Raw genomic sequence first — 15435 nt, forward strand, 5'->3', positions numbered from 1 at the left:
GAAATGCTCAATGCTGACAGCCGGTCAGCAAGTGGATTCATGAATTTATGTATATAGACAATATTTTAGGCCAGTAAAAAAAAAAGTCTATATACCAACTTTTGCACTTTAAACAAAAGAAGCCTGTTGACTGCCGGACTAGCTGTGTTGCTTCTGAGCCCAGCTCCCTCATTGATGCAACTCTTTCTATCTCATTGGCTCTGGGTGGGGGGGGGGGGGCATAATTACCCCCAGACCTCTGTAGTGGGAGAAGGTCAGTTTGCTCATTTCACAACATCATTATGGAACAAGTTCTTCCTCATAACACCGCCCATTGGGCGGGAACAGAACCTGAGTATTAGTTAAAAGGAAGGGAGACAGAAACTGTTCATTAGCTCTTTGGCTGGCTAATCGTTGCTGCTCCATCATGAGGAGCCTGTGTGTGTCCGTGAGCCTGCTGCTGTTAGTAGGGTCCTGCCTGTGCCAGTTCCCCCGGCCGTGTGCCAACTCGGAGGGTCTGCGGACCAAAGAGTGCTGCCCCGTGTGGGAGGGCGACGGCTCGGTCTGTGGCGCCCAATCTGGCCGCGGCAAATGCGGCGACGTGAGGGTGTCCAAGGCGGCCGATTCCGATAGCTATCCTTACCATGGCAAAGACGACCGAGAGAAGTGGCCAGTCGAGTTCTTCAACAGGACCTGTAACTGCTTCGGGCGCTTCGGCGGCTTCGACTGCGGCGAGTGCATGTTTGGCTACTACGGCCCCACCTGCTCAGAGTACAAGAACCACATTCGCAAGAACATCATGAAGCTCTCGGACGAGGAGAAGAAGAAGCTAGTCGACTACTTTGACCTGGCGAAGACCACCGTCAACCCCGACTACGTCATCGCCACCGCCACCAGGGCGGACATGGGCGTGGACGGCGAGAACCCCCAGTTTGCCGACGCCACCACCTTCGACCTGTTCGCCTGGATCCACTACTACGTGACGCACCCCACCTACCTGCCCGACGGGAAAGAGCACGCCACGATTGACTTCGCCCACATGGCCTCGGCCTTCCCGATCTGGCACCGCGTGGAGCTGCTGTTCTTCGAGAACGAGATCAAGAAGCTGAGCAAAGACAACGACTTCGCCCTCCCCTACTGGGACTGGAGAGGCAAGACCACGTGTGAGCCGTGCGTGGACGATCTGATGGGCGGACCGGACCCCGAGAACCCCAACCTCATCAGCCCCGCTTCTCCCTTCTCCAAATGGAAGGTAAGACAACAGTTCTATAGCAATTAGCCCATTTTGGGCGCGGAACCCCTTTTGGTGTTTTAACTAAGCATTATGTTATACTTTAGCTATTGAAAAATAGCAGATCTACAAGCTCGTAGCGCGCCACCGAGTGGCGCGCTACGAGCTTGTAGGTCTGCTATTTTAGAAAAATCGTAAAAATGCGGCACAAATCTTTGAATATATATATATTCTTTCAGAGCGAACGTTTTTTTTAATTTCGACGTCAGGCCTAAATGGGTTAGAGATGCACAATATTGAAATCATGACCGATATCCGACCTCCGCTTATTCGCAGGGTCATATCGGCCGACACCGATTCCGATACGTTATTATATTTATATTTATATTGAACTCTTTGCTGAATTTAATTTATTTAATTTAAGTTTTTTGCCCATCCTCCCCACTAACAGCTGACACTCTTTTTTTATTTTTATTTTTCTTATATTTTTTATCCCACAATTTTGTAACTATCGGTGAAAACAATCGGGATTATTTTGATACTGATTCGATTCCGAATCAGTATCATTTTCCTTTTTTTTTTAATCCATTTTTATGGCCGATTTAGATACAATACCGATTATATCGTGCATCTGTACTAGGCTAGCAATAGTGTAGTAGCATGCATGGTGCATGATGTTGTTCTGTATCCTGTAGTCAGTGTTTTTGGCAGCAAATTTCTATTTTCGTCAGTCTCTTGAATAGTTTTAATTTAGTTTTAGTCACATTTTAGTCACCCGGAATGTTTTAATGTTAGTCTAGTTTTAGTCGACTAAATGTCATAAGATTTTAGTCGACTAAATCTACAGGTGATTAGTGATTTAGTCGACTAAAATGTATTTTGTCGGGCCTTGATTTCGTCGTAATGACTGATTTTACACTTGCTGAAAATAGCTGATCTACAAGCTCACAACGCGTTGTGAGCTTGTAGATCAGCTATTTTCAGCATGCAACTAATTGTGAAATGACTCATACTGCTGACTCAATCAACACTGCTGTAGTGCTCCTCATAATGTTGCAGGGATACATCTGTGGAGGGATTAATTATTATTATTATTATTAAGTGTGAAGCAGCCCTTGGATTAAGAATGTCCTCAAAGTCACGCTTCCAACAAGCTTTGAACTGAACAGATTGGACTGTCCGTTCCAGAAATAATGGCCAAAACATCTTGAAAACAGGCAATTTTTAGAGTTTTGGACATTATTTTTCTTGAATAACACAGACTAGGAAGGTCTAGGACAGTGACAAACCAGATACCTGAGTAAAGTTCAATTTGAGCTTCATCCAACACATCCACATCTATTTCTGTCAGCCTTACCGCTAGGGCCGATTCATACTCCTATTTTACTGCTGTTTCGGCGCTGTAGTGCCGAAATGATTTCGGCTCGTCAGAAATTTTCAGTAGCACCGAAGAGCCGACTTTAGGACGGTACATTGTAGGCTCTACAGCGCCGAACCGACTTTTATTCGGCTCTAAAATAGGAGTATGAATTAGGCCTTAGGCTGCTAGGGACAGTTAAAAACTTGTGCCCGAAAAAAAATCGGCACATTCCGGGTGGGGCTTTGCGATTTGTGCACAGGGCCCCTTTTCACTTGAATCCGTCCCTGCATGTGTGTCCATCAGACGGTCTGCAGCCTGACAGAAGACTACAAGAAAAACCGCACTCTGTGCCCCGGCACGCCGGAGGGCCCTCTGCTGCGCTACCCCGCGGGCAACGCCGAGTACCAGCGCCTGCCCACGGACGCTGAGGTGGAGCTCATGATGTCGGTGCCCAAGTACGACACCGCTCCCTACACCCGCACCTCTGAGCTGAGCTTCAGGAACATTCTGGAGGGTACGACACACACACACACACACACACACACACACACACACACACACACACACACACACACACACACACGGCTCCTTACACCCGCACCTCTGAGCTGAGCTTCAGGAACATTCTGGAGGGTACGACACTCACACACACACACACACACACACACACACACACACACACACACACACACACACACACACACACACAGCTCCCTACACCCGCACCTCTGAGCTGAGCTTCAGGAACATTCTGGAGGGTACGACACTCACACACAGGCCATTTTTGAAACCATCTCCTCACCACTCACCCTACACACTTCCACTCGGTTTGAGCATAGATATATAAATAACAGAGACGCAATGCTATTGCAAATGGATGGGAGGGGAATTCCAGTATCGTCTATTATTTATACATCTATGCTCAAACCGAGTGTGTAGGGCGAGTGGCGAGGAGCTAGTTTCAAAAAGGGGGATTCACACACACACACACACACACACAGACACACACAGCTCCCTACACCCGCACCTCTGAGCTGAGCTTCAGGAACATCCTGGAGGGTTGAAACACACACGTGCGCGCACACACACACACACACACACACACACACACACACACACACACACACACACACACAGACACGTCATACAAATCTTTGAATATATATATTTCAGAAGACTTTTTTTTTTATTTCGACGTCAGGTCTAAATGTGTTAACACACAACTTTCTTATCCTCTCTCTGTCTCTCTGTCTCTCTGTCTGTCTCTCTCTCTCTCTCTCTCTCTCTCTCTGTCTCTCTCTCTCAGGTTGGGTCAGCCCACAGACAGGCAAGGTGGTGGATGGTAAAGGCTACATGCACAACCTCGTGCACAACTTCCTGAACGGCACCATGTCCATCATCGAGACCACAGCCAACGACCCCTTATTCTTCCTGCACCACTGCATGATTGACAGGTGCAGAATCGCACACACACACACACACACACACACACACACACACACACACACACACACACACACACACACACACACACACACACACACACACACACACACACACACACACACACACTATGAGCTTGTAGATCTGCTATTTTTCAACAACTAAAGTTCTAAAATAACCGTTAGCCCATTTTTAGACCTGAGGCCTCATAGCTTTTAACCACTTTAACCATTATTTTAAACTTTAGCTGTTGAAAAATAGCAGATCTACAAGCTCGTAGCGGCCATATGAGCTTGTAGATCTGCTACTTTCGAAAGAATTGTGCAAATGTGGCACAAATCTTTGAATATATATTCATATATGTTATATATACATAACATATTTTCAGATGGGGGTCGGTGGCTGGTTGGAATGTTTTAGTGTTAGTCTAGTTTTAGTCGACTAAATATCATAAGATTTTAGTCGACTAAATCTACAGGTGATTTAGTCGACTAAAATGTATTTTGGCGGGCCTTGATGCCGTCGTAATGGCTGATTTTACACTTGCTGAAAATAGCCGATCTACAAGCTCACAACACGTCGAAGCTGTGAGCTTGTAGATCTGCTATTATCAGCATGTAACCGAGTGTAAAATGACTTATACTGGATCTCTTGTCCACTAGTCCCTTCCTAACATTTTAGTCTAGTTTCTATTTCTTGACGAAATTGTCAGTATATTTATTCTTAGTTTTGGTTATCATAGCTTAGTTTTCATTTAGTTTCCATTCATCAGTGGAAAAAGGTAGTCGACAAACATTTTTCGTTTTAGTTTTTAGTCGACGAAATCAACACTGACTCTCTGTTTGTCTGCCTGTCTCTCCTCCTCCTCCTCCTTCAGTCTCATGGAACGTTGGCTGAGGAAACACCTGCCCTCGTACGAGGAGTACCCCGAGTCCGGCGCCCCTATCGGCCACAACTACGGCTACCACATGGTTCCCTTCCTGCCCATCTACAGGAACATCGAGTACCTGCTGTCCAAGAACCTGGGCTACGAATACGACTACCTCCAGGACCAAGCCAGTACGAAACCGCTTTCATTATACCCTAAAACCCCCACTTAACCCGTTTTGGGCGGGAACCCCTTTTGGTGTTTTGAGCATAATGTTATGCTTTAGCTATTGAAAAATAGCAGATCTACAAGCTCATAGCGCGGCACCGAGTGCCGCGCTATGAACTTGTTGCAAAACTTGTCGCAAATCTTTGAATATATATTTCAGAGCGAACATTTTTAACTAAAATATTGGCTTCTGGGGGGTCCCTGGAACTACATATTTTGAGATGGGGGTCCGTGACCCAATAGAGATAATTCTGGGGGTCCTTTACATGAAAAAGGTTGAGCACCACTGACATAGAAACATGGGTTTTTCAGGAAAATTTTAGGATTTAGAAGCCTTTTTCTTTATCGACCTCAGTCCAAAATGTGTTAAAGCAGTGGTTTTCAACCCTTTTCATATCAAGGCCCATTATTTATTCGAGCCACTTGAGCCACGGACCACAATTTTGATGACATTTTGCCTCAATTTAGCCTCAATATTTTGTTATTGTTGTATAAGATTTTCTCCACAATTCCCTGCTGTATTGAAGTTGGTACCATTAGGAGACAGCGGGCAAACGTTGATCAAAATAACAATTATTCTACATTCTGTAATTGTGTAGAACTTCTTGTAAATGAAAGCTGCTATAAGCAATAATGTCAAAATATTAATTACCTTTTATTTTTTATTTATTTGGTATTCAGACAGTCAGCAATGGGTAGAACGCTCCCAAAAAGAATGTAGTCTCTGTGACACATCTAGGGGCCGCAATCTGCATTCAAAGATGTTCCTAGAAGCTTTGTCATTGGTCGAAAAAAACCAGGTCGCAGTGACTAACCAATCAGGAAGCAGACAGGCAAATCGACCAATGACAAAGCTTCTAGGAAAATCTTTGAATGCAAATTGCGGCCCCTAGATGTGTCACAGAGACTATTTTTGGGGGGAGCATTCTACCCATTGCTGGCTGTCTGAATACCAAAAAAATAAAAAGGTCATTCAAATTTTGACATATTATTGCTTATAGCAGCTTTAAGTAATGCAGATGTTTAACAATGATGTAACTCTCAAGAGTGTAAATTGTTCCATTTGTACACTCTCAGAGTTATGGGGGTCCTTGGAAATGAAACATGTGTGCAGACATAGTGATGACCCCTGCCTCAGAATGTTGTTGTAATGACGAGCACTAAACACTATACTGTTTTGTCTCTACCTGCCTCTCTTGTCGTTCTGTCCAGTTGTTGACCGCGAAATGACCGCAGTGTGGTCCGACTGGTCGGAGTGGTCAGACTGCACGCTTCCGGGCATCGACATCAGGTGCAAAAAGTTTTCAGGCACTCAGAGTCGTACTCGGAAGTGTATTGGCAACCTGGCTGAAGGAGTCTGCGTTGGAGCCACGAAGGAAACGCATGCCTGTTACAATATAAGGGATTGTTGTAATTGTAAGTCACGCACGCACACACGCACGCACGCACGCACGCACGCACGCAAACACACACGCAAACACACACACACACACACACACACACACACACACACACACACACACACACACACACACACACACACACACACACACACACACACACAGGGGTGCCCCCAACCTGTTGTTACACCCTGTTCACTCGTGACTTGTGCGGATCTGTATTGCCCAAACTTGAGTCCATGTGGTTAATGTTACTAATAAATTGATGTATCTTTGTGTCTCTGCAGTGAAAGGTACATGGGGCGATATGGGCGCGTGGTCCAAGTGTTACCCCGCATGTGGAACGACCAACTCCAAAAAATTCAGAGAGAAAATCTGTACACCTGACTACTCAGACTACAGGTAACTGATTAACATTATACTCATTTTGATACCAGTACCTTTGCACTTTAAGTAAATTTTGAATCCCAGTACTTGTAACAGACTTTTACTCAAGTAATACACGTGAGTACTTTTTTCCCACCACATGGTTTTAACCCATTCTGGGCGGGAACCCCTTTTGGTGTTAGCATTATGTTATGCTTTAGCTATTGAAAAATAGCAGATCTACAAGCTCGTAGCGTGCCACTCGGTGGCGCGATATTAACACTTTGTGTGTTCGTGTGTTTCCAGTGAGAAGATCGTCTTCCATGGAACTCCATGTGCCGACTGCGGCCCCCTGCCAGAGGGAGAACACATGATCGAATCCCTCCCTTGCACTGTTCCCGACTGTCTGCAGGGCCGACGTTTTATTTAGGTGGCACGGATGCATATAGGACAATGGATTTGAACGCTATGGATGATGCTATACAAAAATATAGCAGATCTATATCAGCTCACAGTGTGTTACATGGCGACGTTTTTCTTTTTTTTTTTGTGACTATTTTCTTTGATTGTATTGATTGTAGGATCGGCTTAACTTAAAAAATCGCCTGTATTACATTTTGCATATTTTGTGATATATATATATTTTTTGGGTGATGTCTAATACCTAGAATTTGGTGAATTAATAAAGAGCAAAGCAAAGACAATACCACGTGTACAATTATTTCTGTCTGTCTGTCTGTCTGTCTGTCTGTCTGTCTGTCTGTCTGTCTGAAAACAGGGTATTTGTGATTAAATGGCAACCACTTTACAACGCCACCTTTTTCTATAGGGAAGGTCCTCTTTAGCAGTGCACAGATTATTTTAATCAAGGATGAGGCATGAAAAATATAGACGTTTATGAAACTAAAAGACACTAAACCATTGATTTGTGTTGACCAACCGTGTGGTCCCTTAAAGGTCTCCCTCTAAAGGTGGTGAATGATGTTTCTCAGAGCACGATGACAACAGGCAGTGTCACATGGCAACAAGTTCCCAAGTTCAAAATACACACATAAAGAAATTAAGAATATATTGGACACATGACGTGACCAGAAGACATGATAAGACAAAATAAGGCACTGGTGTGGTACTTCTGGTTTACCGGAATGGGGTTCAACTCCCTGCAGTGCTCTGCTCAATTTGTTGTAGTTCCTATATATTTACATGGTTTATTTTTATTTTCTGCTCATTGTGTTGCCTTTTCATAGATGATAACCCCCAGGTTCTTTACTGTGTTTGTACTCCCTACAGTTAGGTTACCAAGTCTATGTATTTATTCTTTCTGTTCACGTCTACAACCAATTGTGAGAACTTGTCTTATCCTGATATCCTGACCATGGGCCATAGCCCATGGTCTCGGATTGATTTTCGGCTTTTTTTCCCCAAATCCTCGAAAATGATGAAAAACGGCATGCTATAGTATGCCGTCCAAGACCATGGGCTATAGCCCATGGTATCGGAGTTATTTTCGTCTTTTTTCAAATCCTCAAAAATGATGAAAAACGGCATGCTATAGTATGCCGTTTCGCAGTGAATTTCGTCTTTTTTTCAAATCCTCAAAAATGATGAAAAACAGCATGCTATAATATGCCGTCCGAGGCTGTGGGCTGAACTTGAACCCACAACCTGTGGCTCACATATCTAGCAGCTTATCACAGAGTGCCACCATGCTCTCTGAGGGTCTCCTCAGCTTTCCATCTCTTTCTTGTGTTTGATGTTATTCTCCAAAACATGCTGCAGAGTGAAAGTAGGAGGAAACAATAAAGTTGTTTTAAAGATGTACTGGGCATGTTCAAATCATATACTTTACATTTATTATTCCAACCATTTTCCAAAGCATAGACTTACGTTTTGGGGATGGTAATTTAACATTGAGGTGCCCACTGGCACTGGACCTGTATCCGTTGCTGATTGTGGCTGATGATGGGTTCCTTCCATCACCTCCAGACTCCAGAGAGTGGATTGTCACATACATCCATACAGCTGAGGGGAATGTGACGCCATGGCTGCTGCCTCCTCCTTTTCACCTTTCTCTGCTTCTGACCTCCCATGGATGGATGGATGTCCTCCAGGCTCCTGCTCAGCTCAATCAGCAGGACCACACATGACACGAATACATTTTCTTCCAGTTCGTCGTCAGATCGTCTTGTTACAGAGCGCCCCCTGGTGACTGTAATAATGTCTATGATGAATGAATGCATTTCACTCGCTGTGTAAAGTGGCTAGTGTTCAGAGGGCAGCTAGATGTTTCTTTCGTTGGTGTTGTTAGGCATTTTAGATAACAACATTTAACTTTAAACCTTGAACTCGCAAATCATTAAAAGTTCTAATTGAGTTAACAGTGGTCTACCCCCCCCCCCCTTTTCCCCTCACTGTATTTGTTTCTTTTCCCTTTTTACCTCCATTATGATGAATTCCTGTTCTGTTCTTTGTCTATATAGAAGTGTCTATTTGTACGTCTCTAAATATTTTGATGAATTGAACATGGTGGACCCTGTTGTAAACAAGTGTAATGCTTAATTGGGTCGTCCACTCACAGTTAACAGCCTTTGTATTGAGTTTGTGCTTGAAATGTACTGTAATTCTGCAAACTGTTAATACAATTTTCAATCAATCAATCAATCAGAGATCCTCCTTGGTTTGATTCCACTCAACCGAAGCTACGGTAGAAAGAAACACTGTGGTTAAAAGTGTGACCTCGGCTGGGAGGCGAACCCCGGCCCTCGTATCAACAAGGCGCATACGTTACCAGCGGCCGTCGCGTATTGTTTAGCTAAACGGCCCTAAACGAGGTCCCGTTCATTCTCTATGGTAGTGAATTTTCACTACGGGCGCAGTACCGCTTCCGGCCGCAACGTGGGTGCGGACGGCGGCCGCGGCGCTGTCCTAAACTTCGGTACCGATGTAATATATTTCTGGCCACAGAGTGGGTGTGGATGGGCTGGCTGTGGCGCTGTCCTAATCTCACTGCCGATGTAATATACGTCTGGCCACAGAGTGGGTGTGGATGGGCTGGCTGTGGCGCTGTTCTGAATGTCACTGCCAAATGCCTCTGTTCTTCTTCTCTCGAGTTATGTTTATCCTCTCGTCTCGTTGTATTTTTTCCGGCTCATCATCATCATCACCTTTGTGTTACTTTATCACAGCGAACAATCACATCAAGGTCTGTGAAATATTTTGTAATGAATAGCTGACTCTCTCGCGATTTTGGCGTTTACGTTTTATATATTTTTGGATGAGATTAATGCCTGGATTCATATATGTCTCTCTGCCTGTTTAATGTTTACGTCATATACATGAAGTCCCGAGCAGCAGCAGAAACTGACAGGTCGGTACAATGCATTGTCTCGACCACAGAAACGCCGATAAAGACGTGTAACATAATGTGTATACATTGACAGATTTTTTATTTTGCACGTCTTTGACAAAGGAAGGGATGCTAATCGAATTAGCGTGTTAGCATCATCGTAACGTAAACAGACGTTGTATGGCTCAATGGGGCACGAACAGATCACTCTCTGACTTGTCAAAGGAAACGTTTTAATGCTTATATGTCTTGGTGATTTGGTGAATGTAGTGGATTCGTTTTTAGATCGATCAGGGATCTGTTAATTGAGTACTGTGCTGAGCTGTTATTGTACATGGAGCTGAACTCATGCAACCAGCAGACAAAATAATAACTCACTGTATCAGTGTTTACTCCTTAGACCCTACACAAGACCCGTTATATTTCATGATTTAACATTTATTTGACTGAGTTTAATGGTCTGATTTGTTGAAAATAGCTGATCAACAAGCTCGTAGATCGCCTAGTTTCAAATAGGCTTTATAGTGGCTTTAGCTGATGTTGATGCTATTTACAAAATCTGGGGGTCCCCGGACCCCTCGCTGTGCTATTGGAGGCTATATTGTTATTATAGGTCAGTCAGTAAACACTGAAGTTGGTGCTTTCATTTAAGTACATTGATTCACAATACCAGAATGCACTTTTAATTATAATACATGAAGCAGACAGCCCTGTGATTACATCGTTAGCATTACACTGCAACCACACTGTGGTTAATATGTTTTATTCACAATGCAAAGTTATTGTACTCCTATCATGGTGTCATCAATAATTCACATGCAAGTAAAGGCATGGTGTTGCAAAGCAAAAAAAGCACTGGTAGAGTACTATCCGAGCTTCTGCTGGATATAGGGTTCGAAGCCCTACAGCGCTGTGACCTGCTGACTGCCTCACCTTAGTCCTCTTTGTATGTTTACATTAAATATGAAATGCACTATTTCACTAGAGTGTAAAGACGCTGTGTTCAGATGACCACACTTGAAACCCAAATATATTGTCTACCATACAACAGTAATACAACATAATTTGTGTGATTTAGCAATACAATTTTAATTGTCATATCAATATGTATAACACCCAGACAGCTAATGCAGTGTTTTCCAAACTGTGGGTCTCTCACTCAACAGTAAACAAGCCAACATACAGTTTAAGTGTACACTTGAGTTTTGGTGTTTAGTAAGAGTCATGACTGTACTTTTCAAGGTGTATAGCTTGCTGCAAGTCGTCTTCCCCCGTAAGCAAAGATTGGAGTTTAAAACGTTCGCTCTGAAAGAATATATATTCTAATATTTGCGCCACATTTTCAAGATTTTCCAAACATAGCAGATCTACAAGCTCGTAGTGCAGCACTGCGCTATGAGCTTGTAGATCTGCTATTTTTCAATAGCTAAAGTATAACATAATCCTTAAAACACCAGTCCCTGTGCCCCTTTGCCACACAGGCTCAGGAACTGCTTCACACAACACCAGCTGACACCTCCAAGGCTTCCTGGGTGATGGCGAGATGGAGGGATCAGTGCAAGGCAGCAGAACATCCAGGCTTCACCACTACATCAAGGATCCCACAGATGTTCCTGGCCAGCCAGCACCTGCCCTGCATGGAGTGGACAACCCTCAATCGTCTGAGGACAGGTGTGACGTTTTAGTACAGCAATGCAGAAGTGGGGTCTGACAGATGTGTAGCCTGTATAGTACACACACTGCCCACGCTTGATGAGTTGAATACATAGAACCAGAATGGAAACAAGGCCTGTGTTATCCTTTTAGCATTATCTGTATCTCTGTACTTCTTTGCAAGCTGTTATTAAAGTATTCAATCAATAAATCAAACAAACCATTAGAAGAATCCATTCTGTATCTCTACTCAGCCGACACGTTTTGTGATTTGATGCATGAGTTATAGGGACAATGCAGAACTTTCTAATCAAACTAACCGGTCATTTAAAAAACAATATGCTTTCCCTGCCTGTTTTAGGTGTTTTAGTTAACGAGTGAGTGAGCGGCAGACCTTGGCGACGCAGTGCAGGCGTTGGGCGCTGCCTTCATGGACGCACAGGTCAAAGTCTCCTTCTGGAGGCGAGGAGGAGGGCTGCCACATCACCTCACAGTCCAACTGTCTGTCTTTGATGAATTGAACATGGTGGACCCTGTTGTAAACAAGTGTAATGCTTAATTGGGTCGTCCACTCACAGTTAACAGCCTTTGTATTGAGTTTGTGCTTGAAATGTACTGTAATTCTGCAAACTGTTAATACAATTTTCAATCAATCAATCAAACGCCTCTACTGTGCCTGAGGAACACACACACGCATGCACACACGCACTCACACACATACAAGTGTTGATAAAAACAAATGACTAAAACTTTTTTCATAGAGAGAGAATGCACTCTGAAAAGAATGGAATGGAAGCACCTTAAGGAATACAAATCATTGTGTGTACACTGTTTATACCCCTACACTGCTTACAGCAAATTACATCTGTATAAAGAAATTCTGTTACATAAACAGAGCAATACATTCAATACGTTTTATTTTTAGGATGGGATTTCAACTGCTGCTAGCCGATACATTTGCACTATATATTGTATCCCACAGTTTTTTGATATTTTATCTATTTTATAATACTATTTATCTTTATCTTTGTATGTATATAAGAGTTGTGTAATTTCACAGAGTTCAACAGAAATGTTTTGTTGCTAATACAAAATAATAATAAAACTTTATTTGTATAGCACCTTTCATGACATGAAATGCAGCTCAAAGTGCTTTACACAAAAAAGAAAGAACGGCAGGGCATAAACAATACAGTGAGGACATGAATAACATTTTTTTTTAAAAAGACAAATAAATCAATTAAAAGCAAGGGTGTAGAAGTGGGTCTTGAGCTGAGCTTTAAAAATGTCTACAGAGGCTGCCTTATATTTGCTGTGCTATGATTTACAACAGCCACTAGATGGCAATGATGATGAGTACTACTGCTATCTACCAATGGTTCCCAAACATTTTCATGTCAAGGACCCCCAAATTGACACTAATTAGCCCGCAGACCCCCATTTGAAAACATATGCCAGGGACCCCCCCATAAGAGATATTCTTTCCTTTTTTCCCCGGCTATAGCAGTGATTCTCAACCCGTTTAATTTCAAGGACCCCCCCAGTTTGACATGCATTAGTCTACGGACCCCCATTTCTGGTATTTCTATCTCTGGGTCCCCCAATTTATGTTTTTAAATCAATGTTAATTTAACTATGAGTGTACAAATGGAACCATTTGGTTCCATTTGTACACTCTGAGTTACAGAACCATAACGGTCCATTTGGTTACTAACTATCATTTAGCTGCATGGGGACCCCCTGGAACTCCCTCAAGGACCCCTGAGGGTCCCCGGACCCAACTTGGTCATCTAGATGGAAAGAATTATCCAAATTCATCAATTCAATCATAACTACTGACAATGTAAATTTACAGCAGTATAGAAAATCAAGGGCAGAGAAATAAGTCACAGACACAGTGGTACAATTACAACTCAACATATTTTATTATTATTGTACATCCAGGTATGCAATTACCAGGCAGTTAACTGGTCAATAACTAACTTTAACTATGGATCTATCTTCCATGAGGGGGAATCGAATTCCAGTCTCCAAAGCCCTACAAAGAAAAGTGAAAAATTCTGATTGGGTGAAAAAGATGGCAAAACTGCCTGGCAACAAAGGCAAGCCTTCGTTTCATTGGCTGTCCGGCTGTGCCGACTATACACGACCGGCCTTACCAGTGGACTAAAGAGCCAGACCTGATGAAGAACCAAACCTATAGTCAGCAAGTACAGACAAAGAAATGTGTCACGTTTTAAGATATTTTAATATAAATGTTTATTTACATTTGACTTCTTTACTAAAGCCATTTAGTTATAATTATTAATTCCATCGCTTAATTGTATCAAATAAATCCACTAAAGACTAGGCCTAGTTGTAATAATTCATTCCATCTGTTAAATCCATTAAAGATATAGCTGTAACTTATTCATTTTATCACTGAGGAAATCTCCGGCGTGAGCGGACGTCCATACGCCGTTACTACGCGGTCCAAGAGAGAGACGGCGACGGCGTATCAACGTCGTGCGCACGGCGTGTCGGCGTAGTTCATTTTCAGCTCACTTTCAACTGTCTGAAATCACAAAAAAACCTGTTTTTGGACAAAAACAGTCCGACGGAGTGAGCGGACGTTGATACGCCGTTGATACGCCGTCCAGAGAGAGACGGCGTATCAACGTCGTATGGGTGGCGTGTCGGCGTAATTCATTACTTCATTTTGAACTGGACAATGTCGGGGCTGTTCACTTTCGAACTCTTTTAGCTTTGATTGCTTCTTTTATTTTCGTGTCCTGCACACAAAGTGCCCAAACCCCCATGGGTTTATAAGACACATTTACATTTAATTATATTCAATTCAATATTTGGCCTATATATTGAATTGTAGAATTGTAATATTGAATTAGAGTGAGCTGACTGAGTGTTGGGCGTGTTTGCGTCAGACTTGGAAAAGTGATATTAACGTCTTTGTGCAATGTTATATAGGCAATATTTCAAAGTTCTCCAGAATTTAAGTTGAACTAGGAAATGTGGGACTTGAACATGGAACCTCTGTGTTGAGAGTCTGATCATCAGACCAGTACACCATCTCTCAGAATTGTTGAAGCGTTCGTTTGTATTTTAGCCATTGTGACGCACACAAAATGTATGGTCACTGTTATGATTGTGAAGATGTTGTTTTTGTGAAAAGAATGTTGCTATATGAGCAAGAATGGACAATGCATATTTATATCTATTGGTTTAATTCCAAGCTTTCTCAATCACACTACACAGTGGAACTTTCCTAGCGTTTCCACCACTAGGGGTCAGTGTGGCGACTCGCTTCGTTCTCAGAGGCACTTGTTGAATGGACTGAACCACTTCCTCATTCATCATCAACGAGTGTTTGTTCTGGTCCTGTTGATTGAGCTGAGAAGAAGGAGAAGAAGGAGCCAGTTTCTAGCCTGGATCCAGCCCAAAGACCCCGCCCACTCTCTGAGTGGACTGAGAAGCTTCAAGAAAGCTACAGTCTGATAATCAGGCTAGCCAGTTTCTAGGTCCTTCTCAGCTCAATCAAAGGGACCAGAACACACACTCGTTACT

General features: G+C 43.0%; 1 protein-coding gene across 1 annotated transcript; it reads left to right on the plus strand.

The window, feature by feature from the left end:
• Window positions 1-390: 390 nt before the first annotated feature.
• Window positions 391-7305, plus strand: LOC306914777 (tyrosinase-like; the record flags this gene model as incomplete). The annotated part of the gene is made up of 7 exons (XM_079491970.1): window positions 391-1231; window positions 2874-3084; window positions 3877-4024; window positions 4891-5072; window positions 6322-6525; window positions 6797-6911; window positions 7182-7305. Exons 1-7 carry the CDS (start codon window positions 407-409, stop codon window positions 7303-7305), a joined length of 1809 nt encoding a protein of 602 aa, XP_079348096.1. The 5' UTR covers window positions 391-406.
• Between the last annotated feature and the right edge of the window lie 8130 nt (window positions 7306-15435).

Source organism: Electrona antarctica (assembly GCF_951216825.1).
Source record: "Electrona antarctica genome assembly, chromosome: 22".
Lineage (NCBI taxonomy): Eukaryota > Metazoa > Chordata > Actinopteri > Myctophiformes > Myctophidae > Electrona > Electrona antarctica.